At 40.2% G+C, this 25,017-nt stretch overlaps 1 protein-coding gene across 1 annotated transcript in view; it reads right to left on the bottom strand.

The window, feature by feature from the left end:
- Positions 1–25,017, bottom strand: part of OBSCN (obscurin, cytoskeletal calmodulin and titin-interacting RhoGEF) — a 4,979,884-nt gene that overhangs the window by 229,188 nt on the left and 4,725,679 nt on the right. The window contains exon 83 of the mRNA XM_044066040.1: positions 20,710–20,883. Within this exon, the coding sequence (XP_043921975.1) occupies positions 20,710–20,883 (174 nt within the window). The remainder of the gene's footprint in view (positions 1–20,709; positions 20,884–25,017) is intronic.

Here is a 25,017-nt window from a genome sequence, read left to right on the forward strand (position 1 = left end):
ATATAACTGCTTCACATTGGTATAACTTTTATACGGTCACCTAAAGCTTCAACTTGGTTTCACTTACTTTTACATCCTTTACTGCTGACCACAATAATTTCAGTGTTATTTTGCTTAATTTCATGCTGCATTTATTGTAAAGTCATAAAAAGATACAAATTAACATTGTCAGTTTTAACTCTCATAAGAGATACACAGCGTACGTTGCTTAATGCAAGGGGTGGTCTGTGACAGATCCACACAGTCTACCTGGTTTTGGTTATATGCCTCAAGTTTCATACTGCTGTGTATGTTTAATTATGGCTTGATTTAATATGCTGCTAAATATCACATGCTGCTAAATTAAATAAATGCTGCTGAATTATCTAAACAAAATATGCTTAAATGCAGGCCATGTACACTAATCACTGGTATAACTAAACTTTAGTTAACCTGTAAAGTTGTTTACCAACTCAAAAAATGTTTACCAAAATATGGAAAATTTCAATAAGAAACTATATCACAAGTTTGTGGGCTAACTGTCCCTTAAAAAGGGAAAGTAATGTATAAAACCAAACATTACAGGCCTTGTTTACAACTTAAAAAATAATTTGTAATTTTCTATTTTTTTCAAATAGAAATTTTATTGATTTTAGCAAACACATATCACAAACAATTGTAGGTTAGCAATATACAGAAATATTGAGGAGAGTAGAAAAACACAACTCATTATATACAATATATACAAATGTGCTGCTTAAGAACAGTGAAAAAAAAAGAAAACAAACAAAAAAAAAAAACACTTCATAGAAATCTAGATGGGAGATGATAATTATAAGGACTGCACACACTATATCACCCTTTGGCCAAAATTTGAAGTACAAGTATAAAGAAGGAAATAGTGTTGATCCTGATCTTGAGCCACCTTGACGCCGAGGTAGGGGTAAAGAGGAGGAGGTAAAGAAATTAAGTAAGCATCTAAATGAGTGGGAGAAGAAATTAATGAAGTAGTTTGACTTCTTGTTGTTAACTGACAATGAAGATCTCAAATATAATATTCCAAAATTTCTGGTAGTATGTCTGTTTGTGAGGGTTAGTTATTAAAAGTTTTTGTGAAGTAATGTATTTAACCGCCAAGTCCCTAAAGCCTTTCCAGGACATCTTAGAGCGATCTATCCAGTGTTTGTTAATGTAGAATTTGACTAATAGACAAAGCGTGATTAAGATATGCAATTTTAATTTAGACAATTTAAGGTTGGTAACATGTAGCAGAGCCATTTCCCAGGAAAGGGTTGATTTATGACAACCCATCTTGTCAAGTCTCACTTTAAGAGAACACCATAAACTGTGGGAGTATTTACAAAACCACAGAATGTAAATGATGTCTGCACTGGGATAGAGACAGCAAGGACAAGAAGTGGACACCTTTGGGTCGAATTTGTTTAAGTGAATTGCAGTGAAATATAAGTTGTTGGTAACAATAAATTGTGTATAGGTAAGCTTTTTGAATGGAGAAAACAAAAGTGAGGATTTAATAGCTGTTAGTTTCTGATCTACTGATAGGTTTGTCCCTTGGTGGTCCCAATATTCTGCGAATACATTTTTTTCTTGATACAGAATTGAGATTATAAGCTTATAAGATGAGGATAACATACTTCTCTTACTAGCTAAGCTTTGCAACAGCTTGGCTACCAAGTTACAGTCAGAGTCACTAGAAGAATGATCATGAAGAAGAGACGCAATGATTTCCCTTATCTGTCTCAATATTATGATATATTTTTTGGGAAATATAAGATGGTTCGAAGATCTGTTAATGATGAGTGACTATGCTTATGGATATCCCATAGTGTATACTCCTTTATTAAAGGGTAGTCTGACAAATTTATCATGCTTTTATTTAGTTTGAGATTCGGATTAAGGTGGATTGGCTGGAAAAAAGGAAGTGCAGAGTCTAGTTTTAGGGATTTAAATATCTCCTGGAAGGTTTTGATTATAGCCTTCAGGGTGTGGTGTACAGTCAGGTTTTTGAGGGTTGATGGACTTAAAAATGGGAGAGCTTTAGGGTTGAATTTGCTATTTAGGGCATGGTTATGCCACATTTTCACCCAAAGCGGAGACCAGGATACAGAGTTTGGATGATGGTTGGCAATTGTAATTATTCTACTGGCATGTATAATTCTAGAATATAGTTGTAAATTGGGCATAGCAAGACCACCTTTAGTTTTTGAAAGGATCATACTTTGATAGGATACTCTTACTGATTTGGGGTGCAATATAAATTTTGCAAAAGCTTTATGCATTCCAGTGAAAAAGGCATTGGAAGTGGAGGAAAGGGATGCTTGAAGATGATAGAGAAGCTTTGGGAGTATATTCATTTTTATTATAGAAGTTTTAGCTAACATGGGGAGTTTCATCTGTTGCCATCTAGACATGTCTTGTGAAATATTCAACCATATTTTTGATAAATTAGAATGTAAAATGGAAGAGGAGGAATGATCACAGGAGACTCCTAAATATTTGAAGGAGTAAACTATGTGGAAAAAAAAATCTGGGAAAAATATTGTCTATGTGCTAAGGGATTTATCGGGAAAATAAAGGATTTGTTTTGGTTAATTTGGTAATCTGAGATATAAGCAAAGGTGTTCAAAGATGCGATGATTTTCTTAATGTTAGACATGGGGTGTTCAAAATAAAGGCTCAAGTCATCTGCAAAGGCAGTCATGCTGGTGTTGGTGTTGAAAATTCTGGGGATTGAGTGGTACGTTTTTTGTAATATGTATAAGAAAAAAGGTTCTAAGTATAAGTTAAAAAGAAGAGGGGACAAAGGACAACGTTGTCTGGTGCCGTTTGAAATTTTTTCGGTTGGCGTGTGTAAGAGCTATTATATAAAATTTTGATGATGTTGACGAATTCGGGGGGAATGCTGAAATAGAATAACACTGTGAACAAAAGGTTCCAGTTAACCCTATCAAATGCTTTGCATGCATCTAGTATCATTGCGTACATTGGGTTAATAACCTTTTTTGTAAGGTTAATCATGATTTTCATTGTTAAAGTATTATCCCAGGTGTGTCTGCTGGACATGAAACCTGCTTTTTCTGCAGAGATTAGGGAATGAATAACCTTTTTATGCCTTTCAGCAAGTATGGCAGATAAAATTTTTATGTCAACATTCATGAGGGAGATTGGCCTATAGTTATTAATACTTGATTTGTCTAGACTATTTTTGGGGATTAGTATGGTCTTAGAATGATTAATATAAATGTCTGTGATGCCATTACTTGATATGTAGTTATAAAGCTTAAGAAGGATGGGAGCTAAGATGTCTTTGAATGATTTATAGAAGTCTGGGGAGTAGCCATCTGGTCCTGGAGCTTTCCCTAGTTTAAGGTTGTCAATGGCCTTTGGCCTTTGTAATTTCTTGGACAGTCAGCAGAGATGAAAGGGTAACTTTCTGGTTTTCGTTTAATTTTGGAAAGGTGAGGCCGTTAAGATATTTTTCCATCTCTGAACAAGGGGTTTGGAATTTACTGCTAGCATAGATATCACAATACACTTGGTGGAACAAATGGATAATTTATGTATCTGATTTATAGAATGTATTCTGATGGTGAAAAAGGGCAATTCTGGGAGATTTGAGCTTATTTTCGATCAGTCTGGCAAGTACTTCAGAGGGGGATTGAATCCACTTCGAATATTTAGTTATAAATCCTGATTCTTGAAAGCAGTAATTGGATTGGTGTAGCTCAAACAACTCTCTTTGTTTACTTATCATTTCATTTTCCATAGTTACAGTGTAGTTTCCTTGAAGCTTAACATCTAGATTGTTAATCTCAGACATTAGAGGATTCTCCTTCTCTTTTCTCTTTTTTTTTTGAGATACGTGGATTTTTGGATGAATATACCCCTGAGAACAGTTTTACAAGCCGCCCATCGAACATCATACAGGATGTCCAGGTCTTGCATGCCATAGTTGTTAATTTATTATATAGGAGACTTCCTTAATATCTGTCGGGTCTTGCAAAACATTACTGTTAAGAGACCAATTAAAACCCTTATTAATTTGGGATTGGTTAGGTGTAAAGTTTATTCTTAAAGCTATTTTTGAATGATCTGAAAAGAATCTTAGCTCAGTTGAAAATTTTATTTGCCTATTTGTTAGAACATTAGACATTAAAAAGAAATCCATGCAAGACCAAGGATTATGGCATTTAGAGAAGTACATATAAATGTTATTGTTCCTGGGGTGACTATCAAAGGAAATGGGGTCGACCAAGTCGAAGTCAGCGATTAACTCTGTTAGAGCTAGGGAGGCTTGTAAGTTATATGTTTTGAGTTTATTAGATCGGTCCAATTTAGGGTCAATTACTGAGTTCCAATCCCCCCCCCCCCAAAAATGTAAAGATGGTTTGGGAAGTTAAGCAACTTATTATATACTTTTAAAATAAATCCCGCTGTCCTGAGCACGGTCCATATATGTTCATGAATAAAATGAGTTTATCATAAAGTGGGGGTTAGGCACGTAAAGTAGCACCATCTACCCCCTTGGTCCACGCCTATGTCAATAATAGGTGGTTTAAATGAATTTTTAATAATAATAATCGCTACCCCCTTGGAGTTACAACTAATTCCCAAAGGGATAATGTCCTTTATCCATTTCCTATTCTTCTCCTTTACCCAATCTTCTTCAGTCATATGTGTTTCTTGGATATAGCAGATATCTATTTCTGATTTAAATAATAAGTGCATTAGTAGATTTCTTTTGTTTTTATCCTGGAGCCCTCTGACATTCCAGGATATTATGTTCAATTCTTTATCTATACTTGACGAGATTTAAGGTTAAATTGTTTGGGTTTATATGGTGATCTAAGGGGGGAGGACTAATAAATGGCTCAATTTTGACTCTAAAACTAGATACGTTTATGATAAGTAATAAGAATGCAGTATAAAACTCTCTCAAAACTACCCCAGTGCCTACCCAATTATCCCCTATATTTGAGAGAGAATCAAAATGAAAATGACTAGAGATGTATGACTGTAAAGTAATAATGAAGTTGACAAATTTGCAAAAGCAATAACAGTATTTACAAAATATATACATTTGTCCCATTCCAAAAAATGCCATCTGAAACCCTTCTTAACTAATCCAGCTAGCTCCAGATGAGAATTTACCAGCTTATAAAAAGCAAAATAGCGCTTAAGATACAAACTCATAAATAAACTAAACACTTATGCAAAAGAACTCATTAGGCACCTTCTAAGACAAATCTTGAAATAGTGTTTCAAGCAGAGAATTCTTCTTCTTCTTTCGGCTTTTTTCCGGTTAGGGGTCACCACAGCGGATCACCTGTCCGCTCTTGATTGGCAGTGGAGTTTTACAGTGTCAAATTGCCAGCCCGACACCCAACCTTCCACAGAAGGCACACACACACACACACACACACACACACACACACACACACACACACACACACACACACACACACACACATGTGCACTCACACCTAGGGCCAATTTAGCATGTCCAATCCACCTACAGCATGTCTTTGGGATGTGGGAGGAAACCAGAGCACCTGGAGGAAACCCACGCGACCACAGGGAGGACATGCAGACTCCGCACAGAAGGCACCCCAGCTGAGAATCGAACCAGATAACCTCTTGCTGTGAGGCGACAACGCTAACCGCTGCACCACCGTGGCCGCCCTGATTCAAACAGAGAATAATTAATAGAATTAACAAACAAAACACTCTTAAGAGAAAAAGTACAGTTTTGTACCTACCATAAATATAGATGTCCGATAGATATGCAACTGCAGTCATAACATATGGGTTGTCCTGCCTCAGGCAGCCCTTGGTCGGCCGGATTCCAAAGTCTGGGTCCGACGTCGGCTGATGTCGCATTTCTCTCTGACGTCAGAGCGGCTGGAGTACATAAGCTTCAGCCGACGCCATCTTCTTCAGTGTTTCTTGCCCCAGATGCCAGGTGCCCTCCAAGGAAGGCTGTAATCAAATTGGAAGACAAAAACAGGTTTCCAGACAAATAAATAAGCAATAAACAGATACACCATAGCAGATATCCCCAGCTAAGGATAACAGGGAGAGGAGTGGACCCAAGGCATAGAGGGGAAGGAGGGAGGGAAAACCCGACTGCAGTTGCATATCTATCGGACATCTACATTTATGGTAGGTACAAAACTGTACTATGTCCTTCAAGAATGCAACTGCAGTCATAACATATGGGTTGAATACCAAAGCTTAGCTGGGGGAGGAGGAAAGCTTTAAGAAAGGGATGGTGTAGCTATCAATCCCTGCAGGACTGCCGAAGCAAAGCCTGCTCTGGATCTGGAATATAAAGGGAGGTTGTAGTGTTTGGAAAATGTATGCACTGAGCTCCATGTAGCAGCTTCTAGAATGTCTTTTGTAGGCACCCCTCTTAAGAATGCTGTAGAGGTGGCTGTAGCTCTGGTGGAGTGTGGTCTGACATTGGCTGGCACACTCTTTCCATGGAAGGAATAACAGAATCTGATGCAATGTCCAATCCATTTTGAAATTGTCTGTTTGGAAATTGCTTTTCCTTGAACTCCAGGGGCGTAAGCTACAAAAAGCTGGTCAGACTTCCTACTGGTCTTGGTTCTATCCAGGTAGTAGCGAAGTTGTCTGTGAACGTCCAAGGTATGCAACAGTCTTTCCCCTTTGTTCTCAGGATTGGGAAAGAAAGTAGGCAGGTGAATTGCTTGATTTAAAGAAACCCTAGATACCACTTTTGGCAGAAAGGTAGGGTTGGTTCGTAAGGAGACCCTGTCTCTGTGAAAAGTTATGAACGGTGGTATTGCCATTAGGGTCTGTAATTCCGAAACCCTTCTTGCTGAGGTAATTGCCAACAGGAAAGCTGTCTTCCAGGAAAGAAATTGTAAGTCCACAGAAAGGGAGGTAGAGTCAATTTTTCTAGGACAAAGTTGAGGTCCCAAGCTGGTACTGGTGCCTTTCTTTGGGGCTTTATATTCTTGATTCCTCTAAGGAATTGCCTTAACAAAGGATGTGAAAACACAGGTGGATCAGTGTTGTATCTAGCTGAAATAGCTGAAGCATGTATTTTTATGGAAGAATATGAGAGTCCATTATGTAGCATATCTGCCAAATATTCCAGAATGAGTGGAATGCTCAAAAATTATGCATCATGACCCTTGCTGGTATTCCAAATGCTGAATCTCTTCCATTTGGCTGAGTAAACCTTTCTGGTGGATGGTCTGCGGGCTTCTGTTAGTATCCGCTGAACTTCCTTGGAGAGCGATAGATTGAGGTTATTTATGGGATCTCCCAAGCTGTTAGCTGCAGCGTCTGGATGTTGGGATGAACTGTCCTGAAGTTGTGTTGAGTCAAAAGTTGGGGCCATTGGGGAAGGGCCCACTTTTTGTTGTGACATATGCTCCGTAGTAGTGGGTACCAGTGTTGTCTTGGCCAGTCTGGAGCTATTAGGATCCCCTTGGGCTGCTCTGCTTTGATCTTTAGTAATACTGTGGTCATCAGTGGCAGAGGTGGAAATGCATAGATTTTTAGGGAGTTCCAGTTGAATGAGAGGGCATCTGTTTTCCATGCTTGTGGATGATATGTCCTTGAACAGAACTTTTGTAGATGATGATTGAGGTGGGAGGCAAATAGGTCTATTTCTGGCCTGCCCCATGTCGAGGTGAGTTGTATGAAGATTTCTGGATGTAACCTCCATTCGTGGGGGTCTATGAAATTCCTGCTTAGACTGTCCGCCAGCACATTATCTTTGCCTGGAACAAACTGGGATTGTAACTGTATGTTTAGGCTCAGTGATTTTTCCCAAAGATTCATTGTCAGTCTGCAAAGGGGGTAAGAATGGGTGCCCCCCTGCTTGTTTATGTACCACATCACGGTGGTGTTGTCTGTCCGTATTAGCAGGTGGCCTTGTTGAAGTTGTTGTCCAAAGGCCTCTATGGCATGCATTACTGCCAGCATTTCTTTTTGGTTGATATGCAGATATGCTTCCTTTGGAGACCATTGTCCTTGAATACATCTGCCCTCCATGTGCGCCCCCCATCCAAGGTCTGAGGCGTCTGTGGTCATGGTCTGTGTTGTATGAGGTTTTTTGAATGACATACCTGTGTTTGACTGGCTTACCGAGGCCCACCATAGGAATTCCTTTTGAAGGCATGGAATGAGCGGTATGGTTGCTTCTAGGTTGTTGCTGTGTTGAGACCATAAGCTTTTTAGGTACCATTGAAGCTTTCTCATGTGTAGTCTTGCTAGTGGAACCAGGAGAATGCAGGATGCCATGTAACCCAGGGCCTGTAGGAATCTCCTTGCAGTCATCTGGGTGAGCTTTGCTAAACTTTTGAAGTAATGAGTTAACTTCTTTTGCTTGTCTTCTGTCAGGTAAGCCATTTGAGAGGCTGTGTCTAGTTTGGCTCCTAAGAAGGTTATTTGCTGGGATGGCTGAAGTCTTGACTTTTGGAAGTTGACTGTGTATCCCAGAGCCTGTAGCAATTGTATGACATAATTCAAGTTTTCTGTCAAAATTATTTTGTCGTCCGCTTGTATGAGGCAGTCGTCCAGGTACGGGTAAATTTGAATCCCCTGGAGCCTGCAATGAGCAATTACTGAAGCCAGGCATTTCGTGAATACTCTGGGCGCAGTAGATAAGCCAAATGGCAATGCTGAGAATTGATAATGCTCTGGCCCTGCAAGAAATCTGAGGTATCTTCTGCAGCTGTGTCTGATAGGGACATGCAGGTATGTCTCCTTGAGGTCCAGAGTAATCAGCCAAGACCCCTTGCCCAGCATGGGAAGGAGTTGCTGTAGAGTCAGCATTTTGAACTTTGGTACTATGAGAAAAGTGTTTAAAGCGGACAAGTCCAGTATTGGTCTCCACTGAGTTTCTTTTCTTGGAACAAGGAACAGTCTTGAATAAAACCCCTGACCTTGTTCTTGTTGTGGAACTTTTTCTATTGCTTTGATCTGAGCAAGCAGAGAAATTTGCTTGATAGCCTCTGCCCTCTGGTTTTGTGGAAGGTTTGGCATGCCTTGTTTTCTTGGCAAGGTATGAAAATGGAACCTGTAACCGTGGTCTATAATGTCCAAAATCCATTTGTCCTTTGTCAGTTTGTGCCAATTGTTTGAAAACAGAGATAATTTTCCACCCAAAGGAGCTTCTGCTTGCTCCTTGGTCAGCGGAACTAGAGGAAAGTCATTGAGTTTGTCCCTGTGGGGCAGGAGAAACCCCTGTGTCACTTCTTTGGTTTGTTGGTTGCCATTGTCGTCCCCTGTAGGAACCTCTGTATTGCCCTCTTCCTCGGGCACGCCTGTTTTTGCCCCTTTGAAATCTTTCAGGATTAGGAAAGGACCAGTTTTTAGAAGGCCAATTCCTGCTGAATCTGGGTGGCTGAACCTGGAGGAAATCTTTGACTGTCTGAACTGACTTGGCTTTTTCCTCAATGGACTTTAACAAATCTTTAGCATTAGCACCAAAAAGCTTGTTCTTTTCCAAGGGTGCATCAAGAAGTTTTGCCTTAACATGATCTGGTAGAGGTTGTTCTTTTAACCATGCATGTCTACGAATGACCATCCCTGTCATAGCTGCCCTACATGAAGCTTCCAATGCATCATATCCACACTGTAGAAAGTGATTGCTAACTTGCTGAGAATTATGCACAGCCTCCTGCAAAGACTTCCTATCTAAAGGTTCAGGAGAGGCCAATGTTTTCTGTAAATCATCTAACAGGTAATCCTGATATTGAAACATATGAAAGAGACAATTGAGAGCTCTCATAGATAAAGTAGTGGAGGTGTAAACCTTCTTCCCCCATCTCTCTAAGGACCTAGCTTCCCTGTCGGAAGGCAAAGGATTTTTGGAGGTGGTAGCTGAAACCCCTTTAGGCCCCTGTGAAATTGTTTCTAAATCAACAACATGGGCCCTAAAGAAATGAGAAAGGGTTTCTGGAACCCTATAGTATCTGTCAGGCTTGACAGGAGCAAGTGGAAGAGTATCAGGGGTAACACTGGAGTCAGAGTATAAATCATCCAAAACATCAAGCACAGGAGGTATAGCTAAGGGTCTGTGTTGGGGCTTTTTAAGGAAAGTTCGAAGGCGCTTTCTGGAATCAGAATATTCCTGACCTTGCCACTTAAAATGTTCCCTCATGGAATGCAGAACTTCCCCAAAAGAAATATCCTCAGGAGGAGAAGCCGAGGGGATGCAGTCCTCTGCATCTGAGTCCTCATAGGTCTGGAAGGGCTCTTCCTGGCTTTCGGAGTGAACAGAGTCCTCAGAATCTTCATCTGAAGGAAGAGGGTCAGAGGGTTCAACCCTGGGCCTCTTATCAGGAGGAGGCTGGGATCCTCTCTCAGGATGGGCCTGGGAACCTCTGATCAGGGAAATTAAGTCTGCGGCCATAGCCATGATTTTTGTTTCAGGAGTAGGCTGAGGTAAGGCTTTAGCAGTGAGATGCTTGGACTTACTGGCTGCCTTAGCACGTGTGTAGGCCTTGATAGACATGGACATGGGAGGCCTAGCAGCTCCACGTGCAGAAGTGACCTTATCAACAGCAATGGTCTCGGGCATTTCCTCGGTTTCAGTATCCGGAGGAAAATCAATAACTGGCGTCGGAGTGGTCTCCGGTATCGGAGGAATCGGTAATGCGGTGTCTTCCGTTCGGAGCGGTGGAATAACCGCCTCAGAGGGAACCGGGGCACTCGCGGTTAGTTTTGGCGTGGTGTCGGTTGAAGACGCGGGCCGAGTATGTCGGTCCCGGTCTTTACGTTTCTTAGGAGTCTGCGTTGTGGGTTGTTCCGACAGCATTGTGTAATCGAATTTTTCGCCGAAAAAGACTTCAGTGAACTCCGCCCGGCGCCTGAGAGTGTGCTTATTGAAGCGAGCACAGGTGGCACAGGCTGAGACGTCGTGGTCTGGGCCAAGGCAAGGGAGGCAGTAAGAGTGGAAATCCTTATGAGGTATTTGTTTACCACAAGACAAACAATTATTTACTTTTTCAGTAATTTCTGACATCGGCTGAGGCAAGAAAAGGTCCCCAACGGGGTACTTAGTTTTTTTGATGACTTCGGTTTCGAAGAATACAGGAGCTGACCGACCGGCACTTGCGAACTGCTTCTGCTTCGGGCACCACGCGGCAAGAAAGACTGAAGAAGATGGCGTCGGATGATGCTTATGTACTCCAGCCGCTCTGACGTCGGAGAGAAATGCGACATCAGCCGACGTCGGACCCAGACTTTGGAATCCGGCCGACTGAGGGCTGCCTGAGGCAGGACAACCCATATGTTATGACTGCAGTTGCATTCTTGAAGGACATCAGTTATTATTTTATACATTTGGCTTTCCTTCCTTACTAATATGTTACATACTGGATGATCCATTAAAACTGAGTAGAAGTGACCTAAGGTAATGATTTGAGCAAGCAAAAGGGCATAAATAATACTGACAGCTTCTTGCTCTGGTCAAGACATTTTAATTCATAGTGAGAGGTAAATAAAGGTTTTAGTATTAAGGACACAGTTTTTCCCCCATTGTTTATAGTTCTTAGACTGAGTTCACGTGCTTTTAATTTGTATTTTAAACCAAAATGGGCTGTTGACAATATTCTAGCGCTTACATTGTGTCTGTGTGTTTAAACGCTGCAACATGAGTGTCCTTATAACAAATGGGTGTTAACATAAGCACTCCATCTCGCATCCAGTCTCACCACAAATAATAAATGCTGGTAGGATGTGCCAGATGAGTAGGAGCTTTATCATGAGGCTTACAGCAAGGTGATCCATACTGTTATTTGTAGGTGCCAGATTTGAGCAGAATTCCCTTCATACACTTAATAAGGAAACTGCCGCACATCCGCGAGGTTCAAACAAGGGTGAAAGCTCATGACTTGTTAACAGGTAGTAACATTCAAAAGTGTCCCCTGCGCGTAAGGAGCTGCCCGGCTCTACGTAAATCAACAACAAGGAAATAAGCCAGCAACAAGTAGACTGTGATGAAACAAAAGTAGTTTAATAAAAACTACTAAACCAGCATAGTAGCATCCTAACACAAACCGGTTTCGGCCTGGGTTTTGAACCTAGCCTTCTTCAGTGTACAGCAAGGAGGCTTGTCAAAAATGCTGAATTTTAAACCAGTAAAGCCATGCTGATTGGTTAAACAATAAACATGTGCTGATAAATATTCAGCAGATTATAATTGATACATTCAAATACATTTAGGACCAAAACTATATCAAATATACAAAGAATAACTATATATATATATATATATATATATATATATATATATATATATATATGTATATATATTGTTATATATATTTTATGCTCCAAATATACAACAAGGATATATCCTATATAAGGATGTTTATTTATAAACATTCATTTAACCCTGGATTGAATAATGCACCCAATTTAGTTATCCATTTCTTTTCTTTTAAATCAAGTTTTTTATGCCAGCCGCTCTTGTTGGTTCTATCACCAATAATTTTATCAATGACAGTAAAATGAAATTGTGCTGTACCATGTGTAAGAGTATGTTTATATAGTGCATTAGATGTTTTTTTGCATCTGATGTCACTAAGGTGTTCCGAGACACGTAATCTGACTGGTCGAGATGTTTGCCCAACATAAAATGAGTGGCAGGTACAACATGCCAAATAAATGGCCCAGTCCGTATTACAATTGGCAAAAAATGTAATATCAAAAACTGTGTTGGTGTTCCTACTAGTAAACTCTTTGATTTTCAACATGTGCTTACAATTGACACAGTGTCCACATGGAAAGGACCCAATCAACTTGTCCCCCAAAATAGTAGTTTGATACATCTGGGGTAAAGTAGATTCAAAATGGTGTTTGTAATGGTTAAAATGACCTGCCAAATTCTTGCCTTTTCGAAAAGAAAATAAACATTTGTTAGGAATAATGGCTTTGATTCTAACATCAGCTTCCAGTATGTTCCAATTGTCCCTGATAGTCTTAATGAAGTTATTAGTATTTCTACCAAATGTGGTAGTAAATCGTAATGTATTTGACTTGATGGGCTTCTTTTTGTATGTCAACAGATTAGGTCTATGTAGACCAGAGGCATAATTCTGAGCCATTGTCACATATCCTGAATTATAGCCCCTGTCCATAAATCTATTGTGCAAATCCTGAGCATGATTGACAAAAGTATTGTTATCAGAACAGTTACGCCTTATTCTGATGAATTGTGATTTGGGAATGTTCTTTGCGATATGTTTTGGATGAAAGCTGGATGCGTGGAGAATGGTATTATACTGAGGGAATTTTCTATAAGTTTCAGTTGTTAAAGTATTATCAATGTTTCTGGTTACCAAAACATCCAAAAATGTGATGGATTTTTGGTCATAGGTAATTGTAAATTGTATTCCCCAGAATTTAAAAGATTTAAAAGAAAAGAAATGGATAACTAAATTGGGTGCATTATTCAATCCAGGGTTAAATGAATGTTTATAAATAAACATCCTTATATAGGATATATCCTTGTTGTATATTTGGAGCATAAAATATATATAATATATATATATATATATATATATATATATATATATATATATATATATATATATATATAGCTATTCTTTGTATATTTGATATAGTTTTGGTCCTAAATGTATTTGAATGTATCAATTATAATCTGCTGAATATTTATCAGCACATGTTTATTGTTTAACCAATCAGCATGGCTTTACTGGTTTAAAATTCAGCATTTTTGACAAGCCTCCTTGCTGTACACTGAAGAAGGCTAGGTTCAAAACCCAGGCCGAAACCGGTTTGTGTTAGGATGCTACTATGCTGGTTTAGTAGTTTTTATTAAACTACTTTTGTTTCATCACAGTCTACTTGTTGCTGGCTTATTTCCTTGTTGTTGTTAACAGGTAGAGCACGATTTGCTCAACTAAAGTGTAACCGGACCCACAAATTTAAATTAGATCTCACCTTCATAAACTGTAAAACTTGAAACTGCAATGATTCATTCACAATGAAGCATCCTTTGATTACGGCGAGTATATTGTCTGGAAACTCAAATATGCTTGCATACAGGCTTCTCTTTTACACATGGGGCAAGCCAGACTGGTAGGAGGAAGTTATTTACTTATTTCCTGGTTAAATAGGTGCATAATCTAATTGGTGACATATTTGTCACTCTTTATGGGTCCCCCTGGCTAACCAAAGATGCAGTAATTGTTCCTGGGATTTGTGAATGAGTAGCGAATATAGCGCTGAGCTATATTTTCTTTTATTTTAACCAAGGAAGGTAAGAATCTAACTTAAAAGCAGTTGACTGGGAAAGGAATGACAAAAAACATATTCCGGTAATAGAATTATTGTTGTAGACCTCGCATCTATGCAACCGGAGCTGATCCAAAACATTTTGTAAAAATAGGGTTTGCTTCCTTGGGGGAAGACATTATAAATTTTATGTCTTTATAATAAAAGGATAACGAATTTGGAAATCTCATTTGAAATTTGATTTTACATGCAATAAGATCCACACAGTATAAAATATTCCATCAGTTTATGATCAAACCTATGATTTGTATGTCATCAGCCAAACCTGTTAACCCTATTGCCTGTTCAGGACTATAAAAAGTTCAAAGCCTGGTAATAAAATAAAACTCATCATCCAAATTTAACTAAAGCATCAGCATAAACTGAGCATACAGTCATTTTGCCAGTGTCGGCCCTGTCTTAACTAAACAAATAGCTGTACTAAATAGGATTGGAGTCCCCCTATCAGTGGCAAAAATAATTTTGTTTTTGCATATGCTTGTAAGTACATAATTTAATAGTTTAATGTTTTTATTAATTAATTAATAGTTTTTTTTGCTAAATAAATTGTTAGTAATAGCTTAAATAAATTGTTAAGTTTGAGCCTTAGTGTCTTGTGTCATTTCTAATCCTGCATTAACCTCACAATTTAAAGTAACAAACTGGTACACCCTCCTTGTTTGTTTATGTACCAGACTACGGACATATTGTCTGATTGAATCACAATCATTCCCGATGGAAGGAGCGGATGTAGTGCCTGCAATGCCAAAAGCACCGCTTCAGAACACTGATATGCAAGTTGGCCTCTAAACTGGACCACGTGCCTTGGACTGTCTTTTCCTGAAAATGTCTCCCCCCCACCCTATCAGGGAAGCGTCTGTGGTCACTGTGGCATTGGGTAGAGGGATCTGGAAGGGGCGACACCAAAGATTTTCAACTGGCCTCATCCACCAAAGAAGGTCTTGCTTGCAGGAATTGGTGATGAGGATCTGTGAGTTTAGGGTGTGAAGATTTGCCAACCATCGCGACAAAAGGAGCCATTGTAACAGTCTCATATGTAATCTTGCCAGAGGAACAATCGGAATGGCTGCAGCCACAGACCCCAGAGCCTGGAAAACTTCTCTTGCTGACACCTTTCTTTGACAAGAGTATCACTTGTACTTGTAATCTTAACCTCTGAAGCCTGTGAGCTGGAAGAGATATCAGGCTTGTTCGAGTATTGAAAATTGTCCCTATAAATTCCAATTGTTGGGTAGGTTGTAGATTGGATTTTTCCCAATGGACTGTGATGCCTAGAGACTCCACCAGTGAGAGAGTGTAGCGGATGGCTATGGTCAGGAGACGCTTGGTGGGGGCGGAGAGGAGCCAATCATCTAAATATGGAAACACCTGGAATCCCTGAAGTCTCAGATGAGCTATTGCCACTAATAGGCATTTCGTGAACACTCTGGGGGCCGTCAAGAGACCGAATGGCAGGGCTCTGAACTGGTAATGATTGGCTCCTAGCCGGAAGCGAAGGAGACTCCTGCAGCATGTGTCCATTTTGATGTGGTAATACGCATACCGAAAGTCTATTGAGTACATCCAAACATCCTCCCATAAAAAAAGGAGAATAGATTGTGTAGTGACCATGCGAAATTTGGTTTGAACCACTGACTTGTTTAGATGGCTGAGATCCAAAATGGGTCTCCAGTCCCCGGTCTTTTTTGGCAATAAAAAGAATCATGAGTAAAAACCGAATCCGCATTGTCTGGGGGGACTGGTTTGATGACTCTTTTTTTGACACAGCTTTCTTTTCTCTGAAGCTGCTTCTTCCCTTTGACTGGGTGGAACATCAGGAAGGTTCTTTGTAGGCTTTGGGCGTGATATTAGAGGGATGTAATAGCCTCTGGAGATTATTCTCTCCACCCACCGATCATTTGTAATAGAGTGCCACGCAGTTTGGTGCAGAGAAAAATGAGCCCCGACTGCTTCCAGAGGAAAGCAATTGGGCAACTCTTCAGGAGCGTTGATAAGACTGCCCGGATAAAGAATCCCTGGAGTCTTGATTTTGGGGGCCCCTCTGCCCCTAAAGGGATGTCTTCCACCATTGGAACCCCCTCTGCCTCTGGGGGAATCCTCACCATGTGCGTTGCGGAAAGGACCTTGAGATCTTTTGTGCCATATCTTCTCACTCCATTGGTACCTGGAAAAAGAACGTTGAGGCTTGGAAAAATGTAGGCCAACGGCAGACAAGGTCTTTCCATCATGCTCGCACCTGGCCAATGTGTCCTTTACTTTATAACCAAACAAGGAAGATGGTTCAATAGGGGCATTCAAAAAGGAGGACTTGAAGGAGTCCGCGAGGTCACAGATGCTTATTCAAGCATGACATCTCATGACTACGCCTGCACCCGCAGCTCTAGCCGCCTCTTCGGTTGCGTGGGAGAGGAACCTCATGGACGAGTTGGAAATAGACTCAAGGGTGGCAAGCTGAGAGGCAACCTTGTCTCGTGCCCTGTCAGAAACTTGCCCCGCGAGGGCTCCAGACAGTTCAGAGATCAGATCCCTTTGGAGCCTCGTGAAATGTGCCAAGTAATTCGGAGACCTGACTGCAAAGGTCGCTGAAGCAAAAATTTGTTTCCCTAGTCTGTCCACAGCCCGGGACTCTCTGTTGGGCAGGTGGACAGTAGGACTTTCCTCCACAAGGTCCTTTTTAGTGGCTGCCGCCACCACCATAGCGTCTACTGGCAAGCCTCTAGACCAGTGGGAATGCTCCTCTGGTGGGGAAAGAATCTTGTCTGGTCTCCGGGAAATAGCCTCAATAGAATCAGGGTTCTTCCATGCATGCTGCATGACGAGCTAGACTAACTTGTTGGCAGGTGGGGTCACCCAAGAAGTAGAAGGCCGAGAGTGGAAAGCCTGCAGGAAGACGGACTCCTCCGAGGAAAGGTTGGAGGGCTTCCAGCTACCCCTCTGTTTCAATATTTCCCGGATGTCTCCGAAGGAGACATTGTCAGGGGGTGACCGTGTGGATCCTTCCCCATCATCATAGTCCATATCTTCTGTGAGAAACTCCTCCGGAGAGTCAAGGTGTTTCCTCTTACATGCCTTCTTCTGATATGAAGAAAAATTACCCTGAACTGGGGTTTCCTGAGGCTTGTGCTCTCGGTGTCCTGGAGAGGTGGCCCATGGTAGCTGTAGCTCAGAGGGAGCAGGGAGAAAATCCGATGTAGGAGGAGAGCTTCCAGAAGCAAGCACCCTCTCCATCACCCAGAAAGTAGGCCTGCCCAAAGAGGAATGGGAGCCCGAAACTGAGTAAGACAATCTCGGAACCGGGATCACACCCTGCTCCGTCAGACTCGCTCCCGGGGATGGAGCCTCAAGCAAGATCGGGGCAGGCATTGCCCCCGGATCCGAGGACAGAACCAATAAAAAACTTGGAACTGTGCTCAGAACCGCGGGTTCCACCCCCCCAACCATGAGACTGAGGAAGGGATGGTTCAGGTGGAACCAAAACCCAAAGGGGAGGCCTCGGACCTTCAGTGAGGGTCGCTGTCAGCGCCAAGGAAAGGGTTCCCAGCAAGGACGTTGCAGATATGGGCCTTGGGGCCGATGGATCCGAGGGAGGAGTATAAGTGGGAGCCTTGGGAGCAGTAGACCCAAACCCCGAAGTGGGATGAGTCTTTGGAATGTTTGTTATCCCTCTGGCTGTCAACCACATCGAATTCAGACAGACTCCTGGTGGACCTTACAGACACTCCCAAAGGGGAGTCAGGCCAGTCCAGAAAATGACTATAAGCCTGGCCTAAGAACGGGCCTAATGAGGGGGAGTACTAGGTCCATGGTGTTTGAACTGTCGGCACCGAAGGCAACAGAGGAACTAATGGTGTCGAGAAAGGACTCGGTGCCGAAGAGGCACTCGGAGTTGAGATTATTATTGGCTCCAAGGGGATCGTTGGAACTGTCTTCAGTGCGGTGAAAGGGAAGTCAGTGCCAAGACTATTGAAGACAATAAGGTCGGAGCTGTAGTCATTACTGTAGTTATGACAGGTGCCATAGATGTCAGTGCCGAAGGTGGTGCCGACGTCGAAGCTATTGTAATGTCCAAAGAAGCAAATGGAGCTGCGCTCGGAACAGAAGCAACAGGAATATTCGGAGCTGAGGAAGCAATCTTGTGTTCAGTAGAAGATTTGTGGGACTTGCCCTTATCACCAGCTGGTGAAGAGGGATCAGAATGTGGACATTTTTTGTCCTTCACTTGGAGGGGTTGATACCTCTGACAGAGAAAGGGCCTCTGAGAAAGGTGAGGTTAACAGGCCTTTCAAGATATGTTTCTTTTTTTTCTCATTCAGCATCCGCTGACTAAAACTCATGCAAATCTAGCAAGGAGGTTTCACAGAGAGGTGAGAAACCCCCAGACAATAGACACAATCATCATGTAAGTCGCTGTTGGGGAGTTTGCCATTGCAGGAAGTGCAATGTTTGAACCCCGAAGTCCCTTTTTTCTCAGACATATCCAACACACAAAAAGAAAAACAAATTACTGCTAGAAAGTATAGAAAAGAAGCAGAAAAGGAAGATACCAACGATGGTATCAAATGATACCACAAGGGTAGGAGAGGGTGTTACCAACGATGGTATAAGGAATACCCGATGGGTATAACTAGATAGAGAAATAGGGTAGAAAAATGAGTTAGATAGAAAAAAAGTTTCAAAATACAGTAAAATTTGTAAAAATATGACACTTAGCTGGAGAGCTCGGTGAAACGCTGCTATATGGCTGTGCGGCAAATGAGATCTGAGGTAACTGGGAGAAGGGCATTGTGGGTAGCAGCTTAGCTCAAGAGGTTTTGGTGTACACGAGCTTGGTATTAGGCCAACTCAGTTCCGAGGGCTCGGAACCAAACCCATCAGTGATGAATGGGAAGAAGATTAACAACATCAGATCTTAACTTTCCTAACTTAAAAGAATAACTTCTGAGATAAAAAAAAGTTTTCCACAGGAAAGTAATTTGTGAATGTTTTACCCAACAGGGGACTTACCTTCCCAACCTTGAAGGATTGCTAGCCAAACTGTCAATTCCATGAAGACTACAGCAGCACACTTCAGCAGCAAGAAAGCTCTGAAGATTTTGGCACTCTAACTACCTTTTATATGCAGCCCTGCTCAAGCTCCTGGCATTTGGAGCCCATGGAAGACACTGTTAAGCTTTGAAAAGCTGGTCACTTGGCATATCCTTGACAGTATAAAGCCACAATAACTTAGGCTACTGCAACAGTGATCTAATGCTGAACATCACGAGCAGCCTCACGCACTGTTAACAATATTCAGTCCTGATAAAGAGAAACAAATAGGTATAAAAATATAAAAAGGGACTAAAGTCTGGTTTCAGCTGAAAAGTCTTAAATGTTAAGAGGAATCCTCCTGCTAGTCTCCAGAATTCCAAACATTTGTAAATATCACTAAACAGATGTCTTCTACAAGAATGTAATACTTTTCTCTGGTGGGATCCCTGTCAGAACAAACCAGATGGTGGTGCTCTTCTGATTTATGGGCAAGCTGTACAGCCCAGCCTATACCACATCATCCAGAGTTTTTCCTTCTCATATTCTGAAGAAGTCACAAAGATGTTATGTCTAGGTGGAAGATGTTCTCTTACAGGTCATTTCAATAGCTTCTCTCTCGGGCTTTACTGATTCACTGAAGGTGAATTACTAAAGAGGTTAGTTCAAGGTTTGAAAAGATGTTTTATAATCATGTGGACCTTTTGTTCAGACTCATCTTAGGAGTACTAATTAAGTGACACAGATTAGACAAATGGAGGCTGAGGAAATCAAACCTTGGACTACAAGCAGTGGCTTACTAACTACAGCCTTAATACTCTGTATTGTCAGACATCTTCTGCCAAACTTGACTGCAAGAAATCCATACGTACATATTTACTGAATGTATCATATTTGTATATATTATATATAAATATGTGTGTAGACAAATGCATCCATGCGGACACATACCCACACACAGAAACATGCATCTATACATATATAGATAGACAGACATACAGACAGATAAATGTAAGAATCAAGTAGAATGAAAAATTAACCCCATTCTGGACACACACACACACACACACACACACACACACACACACACACACACACACACACACACACACACACACGCACACACGCACACACACACACACACAGTCTGATGAAGCCAAAATTCATCACACTAGCAGCACAAACTGGTAGTGAAACTGAAAATCAGTAAAGATTTCACGAATGGCTTATGAAGAGTGAGGGTTATTGTAACTATATGGTGACATACCAACCATAAACAGAAGTTGCTGCTGCTAACAAGGCCAAATGGAGAACTTTTAGCAAGTTCCACAGAGCATTGTTTATGTCTACTGAAAAAAATACACACTTCTGCATTACCTGCTGTGGAATCTGAAGATATCATTTATGTTTCTGAAGATGGCTTCTTTCTGGTTAATTATATATTCTGGGACATCAGGGCTGGTTTCGGTATGCTGCAGGTGATGCATAACCACAAAGTCCAGATCCTGGGCAAACACTTCTTCTGAGGTAACCAACTCTTGAAGTAGATGGCTGAAATACAAAACAAAATGCATCTCTAAACAGCAACAATCACTTAGGGCAATTAGCCAGTAATCATTTTCAAAGCAGGACAAGCAGCTTACTTTCACTTAATCTGTTAAACTCTACAGACTTTGAATACTACAAGAAAATACATGAAATGTTACAGCCAGCACTCTTTTTATCATTTACTGTTTCTCTACACAATTTAGCACTAAGTAATCCAGAACTATCTTTAATGTTGGAGGATCGGCAACAACATGTGTGTGTGTGTGTGTGTGTGTGTGTGTGTGTGTGTGTGTGTGTGTGTGTATGTGTGTGTGGAGGGAATATGCAGGGCTTAGAATACAATGTTGTAACACAATCCTGCTTTCACTAGTTGAAGCTGCTTGACTGAATTTTATAAGCTATGCATTACATGCCCCCCCACACACACACACACAATGGACAGCCACCTCATCAGTGACATAGAAAGTCTACAGAGGAAGACAAAAACTTCTTTAGTACAAAATATACACAATATATTCAAGCATGTGTATTGCATTCTGTACACCACAGCAAATGTAATTACTGAGCTCACGTATTTCAGTCTAATAAATATAAAAATAATTAGTATACAAATGATGTTTATACAAAGGCTGCTGTACACAAACTCATACACAAAATAAACTTTTAAGAAATACAACTTACCAAAAAATCTGATGAAAAAAAGTATTCCAGATTTGTTGGTAATTTGCAAGTAGGCCAAATTGTTTAGATAACTTTTTTGACAGTTGTGGACTGAAGTAGCAACACTGTACTGTATGCACATGCGGTGGTGATTAGGGGATGCATATGTTCATGTTTTGGTTAGTTAACAGTCATGATGATACTAATGCATACATTTTGTTCTTGTAAATATTTATAGTTTCACAGATGCAAAGATATTCCAAGGCCAACGAGTTGCATGACTATTTCTACCTTGCCAGTTTCATCCCACAGGCTGTACCTCCTTTCTCCAAGGGGGCCAAACCAGTCAATCCTTGTGTAAATGTATGGATATTCATCCAATTATTTAGTCTATATGTTTAAAGGAAGAAAATGAATCACACTACGTAACTTGCAGATGAAGTTTATTCCACAGGTTTGCAAAGCACACTGTGTTGTAAATCTTTCCCTTCACAATGTTTCATTTATTTTTTGGTGAAGAATTGGGTCCACGAGATTGGTGGAGATGCTGTACTTGTGGAGAAACATGAGATCCAAGACAATCGGGTCATTCTAATAAGCAAATAGGACTCCAAAAACCAAATAATGAACAACAAAAGGCTGTCAGCGGACGTATATATGGCTTAAATGAAAACTGTATACTGAGCACAAGTACTCGGAAAAGTATCAAACACCACTTTATTAATAAAAACAATAAAACGGTTAGCGCTTTCGTTTCACAATATGTGGAACTTCATCAGGCAAATTAAATATACAAATGTCACTTCCTTTATACATTTCCATAAACTTTCATTGGTTAAAAAAGATAATATTAAAATCAAGTCACACTTTAACTGCTCAACTGCTGGAGGGAAACCAACAAATAATAAACATATACACCTAAATACTACTGAAAGATAGATGAGGGGGTATATATGTAATGGGGCACAAGTGCAAAAATATATGTTAATTTAAATGTTAAAAATGTTTTTCTTTCAATATGAACTACATAGACAGAGGTACAATTATCAATTAATGCAAATACAACATGCACATATATATTTAGACATATTCTATATGTTTGTATGTATGGAAAATATATTTTTTAACTTAATCTTAATTACTTTGTATGCACTAAAACCTTTCTTCTTGCCAATGCCTTTAACTTTAAAATAGGGGAAATAGAACTTTTCTCATTTATACCTGGTCAGCTATCAGCCTGCGGACGAATCTGCCATTTGAGTTCACTAATCTCTAATTCTAATATTAGCAGTAATGAGGGGCATTTCTTCCATTTTATGGCTATAGACCATGTTGTCATTGATGAATAATAAACCATGGGGGCTGATGTTAGAGATTAGTGAACTCAAATGGCAGATTAGTCTGCAGGCTGATAGCTGGCCAGGTATAAATGAGAATAGTTCCATTTCCCCTATTTTAAAGTTAAAGGCATTGGAAAGAAGAAAGGTTTTAGTGCATACAAAGTTATTAAGATTAAGTTAAAAATATATTTTCCATATATACAAACATATAGAATATGTCTAAATATATATGTGCATGTTGTATTTGCATTAATTGATAACTGTCTCTGTCTATATAGTTCATATTAAAAGAGAAACATTTTTAACATTTAAATGAACATATACTTTTGCATTTAGTGTCCCATTGCATATATACCCCCTCATCTGTCTTTCAGTAGTATTTAGGTGTATATGTTTATTATTTGCTGGTTCCCCTCCAGCACTCGAGCAGTTAAAGTGTGACTTGATTTTAATATTATCTTTTTAACCAATGAAAGTTTATGGAAATGTATAAAGGAAGTGACATTTGTATATTTAATTTGTCTAATGAAGTTCCACATATTGTGAAACAAAAGTGATAACCATTTTATTGTTTTTATTAATAAAGTGGTATTTGATGCTTTTCTGAGTACTTGTGCTCAGTATACAGTTTTTATTTAAGCCGTATATATGTCTGCTGACTGCTTTTTGTTGTTCACAAGCGGGTCTTTAATGGAGTGGTAAGTGAGACAGAAATCTCTCCCCTCAAAAGTCTACAAGATACTAAATAAAGGCATACAGTTACAAGACTCTCTTAGTTGCTCAGGAACTTTAGACCTGTGATCTTTTTGGTTTGGAACCTTTGAGATCTTTCTAATTGTTTAATACGTTAAATGAGATACATCCAAAAAGGGGCTTTTTACTCAAAATGGCCTGATCACTGCTGAGTATAAGGGAAAGATTACCTCTTTAAACCTTCATAACATTCTTTTGGCAATTACCTGGGCTAAACAAAAGGATTTCTGGACAAGCGCTGTCACATGATGCTCAAAAAAGAGGCGGCTATTAACCTAAGTACCAAGGTCCCTAACTACATTTCTTTTTGTAGAAATGTGTAGTTTTATTTATTTATTTATTTACTTTTGTTTATTAAAGCACTAAAATGATCACAAAAGACCGTTTGCAGGCAAAGCCATACCTCTCAACTCTCCAGATGATCACAGAAAGTCCAGATTTTTGCCTCATATTTTTGGTCTGTTCCTCATAAATTGTGGTTTTCCAGAAAATTATTCTGGATTGAATGAGATACACTTGAGTTTCAGGCTTCACAGCCTTCAGAAGATATATACAAACACAACTCATATTGTTCTAGCAACTGTTTAAGTTTATAAGAACAATATTTAAAATATGTCCCAATTTTTGGGTCTTTGCCCCCCCCCCCCCCCCCCCCATTATTTTAGGCTTTGCCCAGATTTCTTGGCCTAAGAGCTTGATAGCTACTGGCACAACCCAGGTGAAGAAATACACAAAACACAACTGATTCATAAACAAGGAATAACCACAGAAGGAAGAAAGTCAAACAATGAGCAATTATTACTGACATAGGTTAAAAACAAATGTTGATTATTTTTTTAGTGAATATGGGAGGTAAACAGCAGGTGAGAAAAGAGAGTAGAAGTAAAAGTGATATATGTGAGGGAGGAGTTAGGTGATGTGTCCAGTGGAAAAGCACTGACAGTCAGATTTATGATGGAGGTGTCCTTTCAGCTGTGCTCTGAAACTGGGGAAAGAAATTTATTTTACTTGATATGGGAGGGATTGTCAGAGTCTGAGTGCAAAAATAAAGAAGGAGTGGTCAGTACAGTGTAGTTTAGTTTTGGGGGTATGGAGTAAGAGACTCAATTCTGAGAAGTTGCAGAGGTTGTAGGAGGTTGCTTTATTATGGAGTTTGGAAGCAACAGGCAGAAAGGCACCTTGCAGAAATATTCTGAAACATAGAGACTCTAGGAGTAGCTCAACTTTGTAGGTGACTGACAGCCATCTGGCTTTGTTGAGGGTGGTGCGGTGCTGTTCTGGGAGGTGGTGTGTGGAAATTAATATACACGTTTTTTTTTCAAAGGAAGGCAGAGTGGATGAGTTTTTTTAGAGGTCGTGGCTATGATGGGGAGCCCAACCTTGA

Source organism: Protopterus annectens, chromosome 3.part0, assembly GCF_019279795.1.
Source record: "Protopterus annectens isolate FY-2018-M chromosome 3.part0, PAN1.0, whole genome shotgun sequence".
In the NCBI taxonomy this organism is placed as follows: domain Eukaryota; kingdom Metazoa; phylum Chordata; order Ceratodontiformes; family Protopteridae; genus Protopterus; species Protopterus annectens.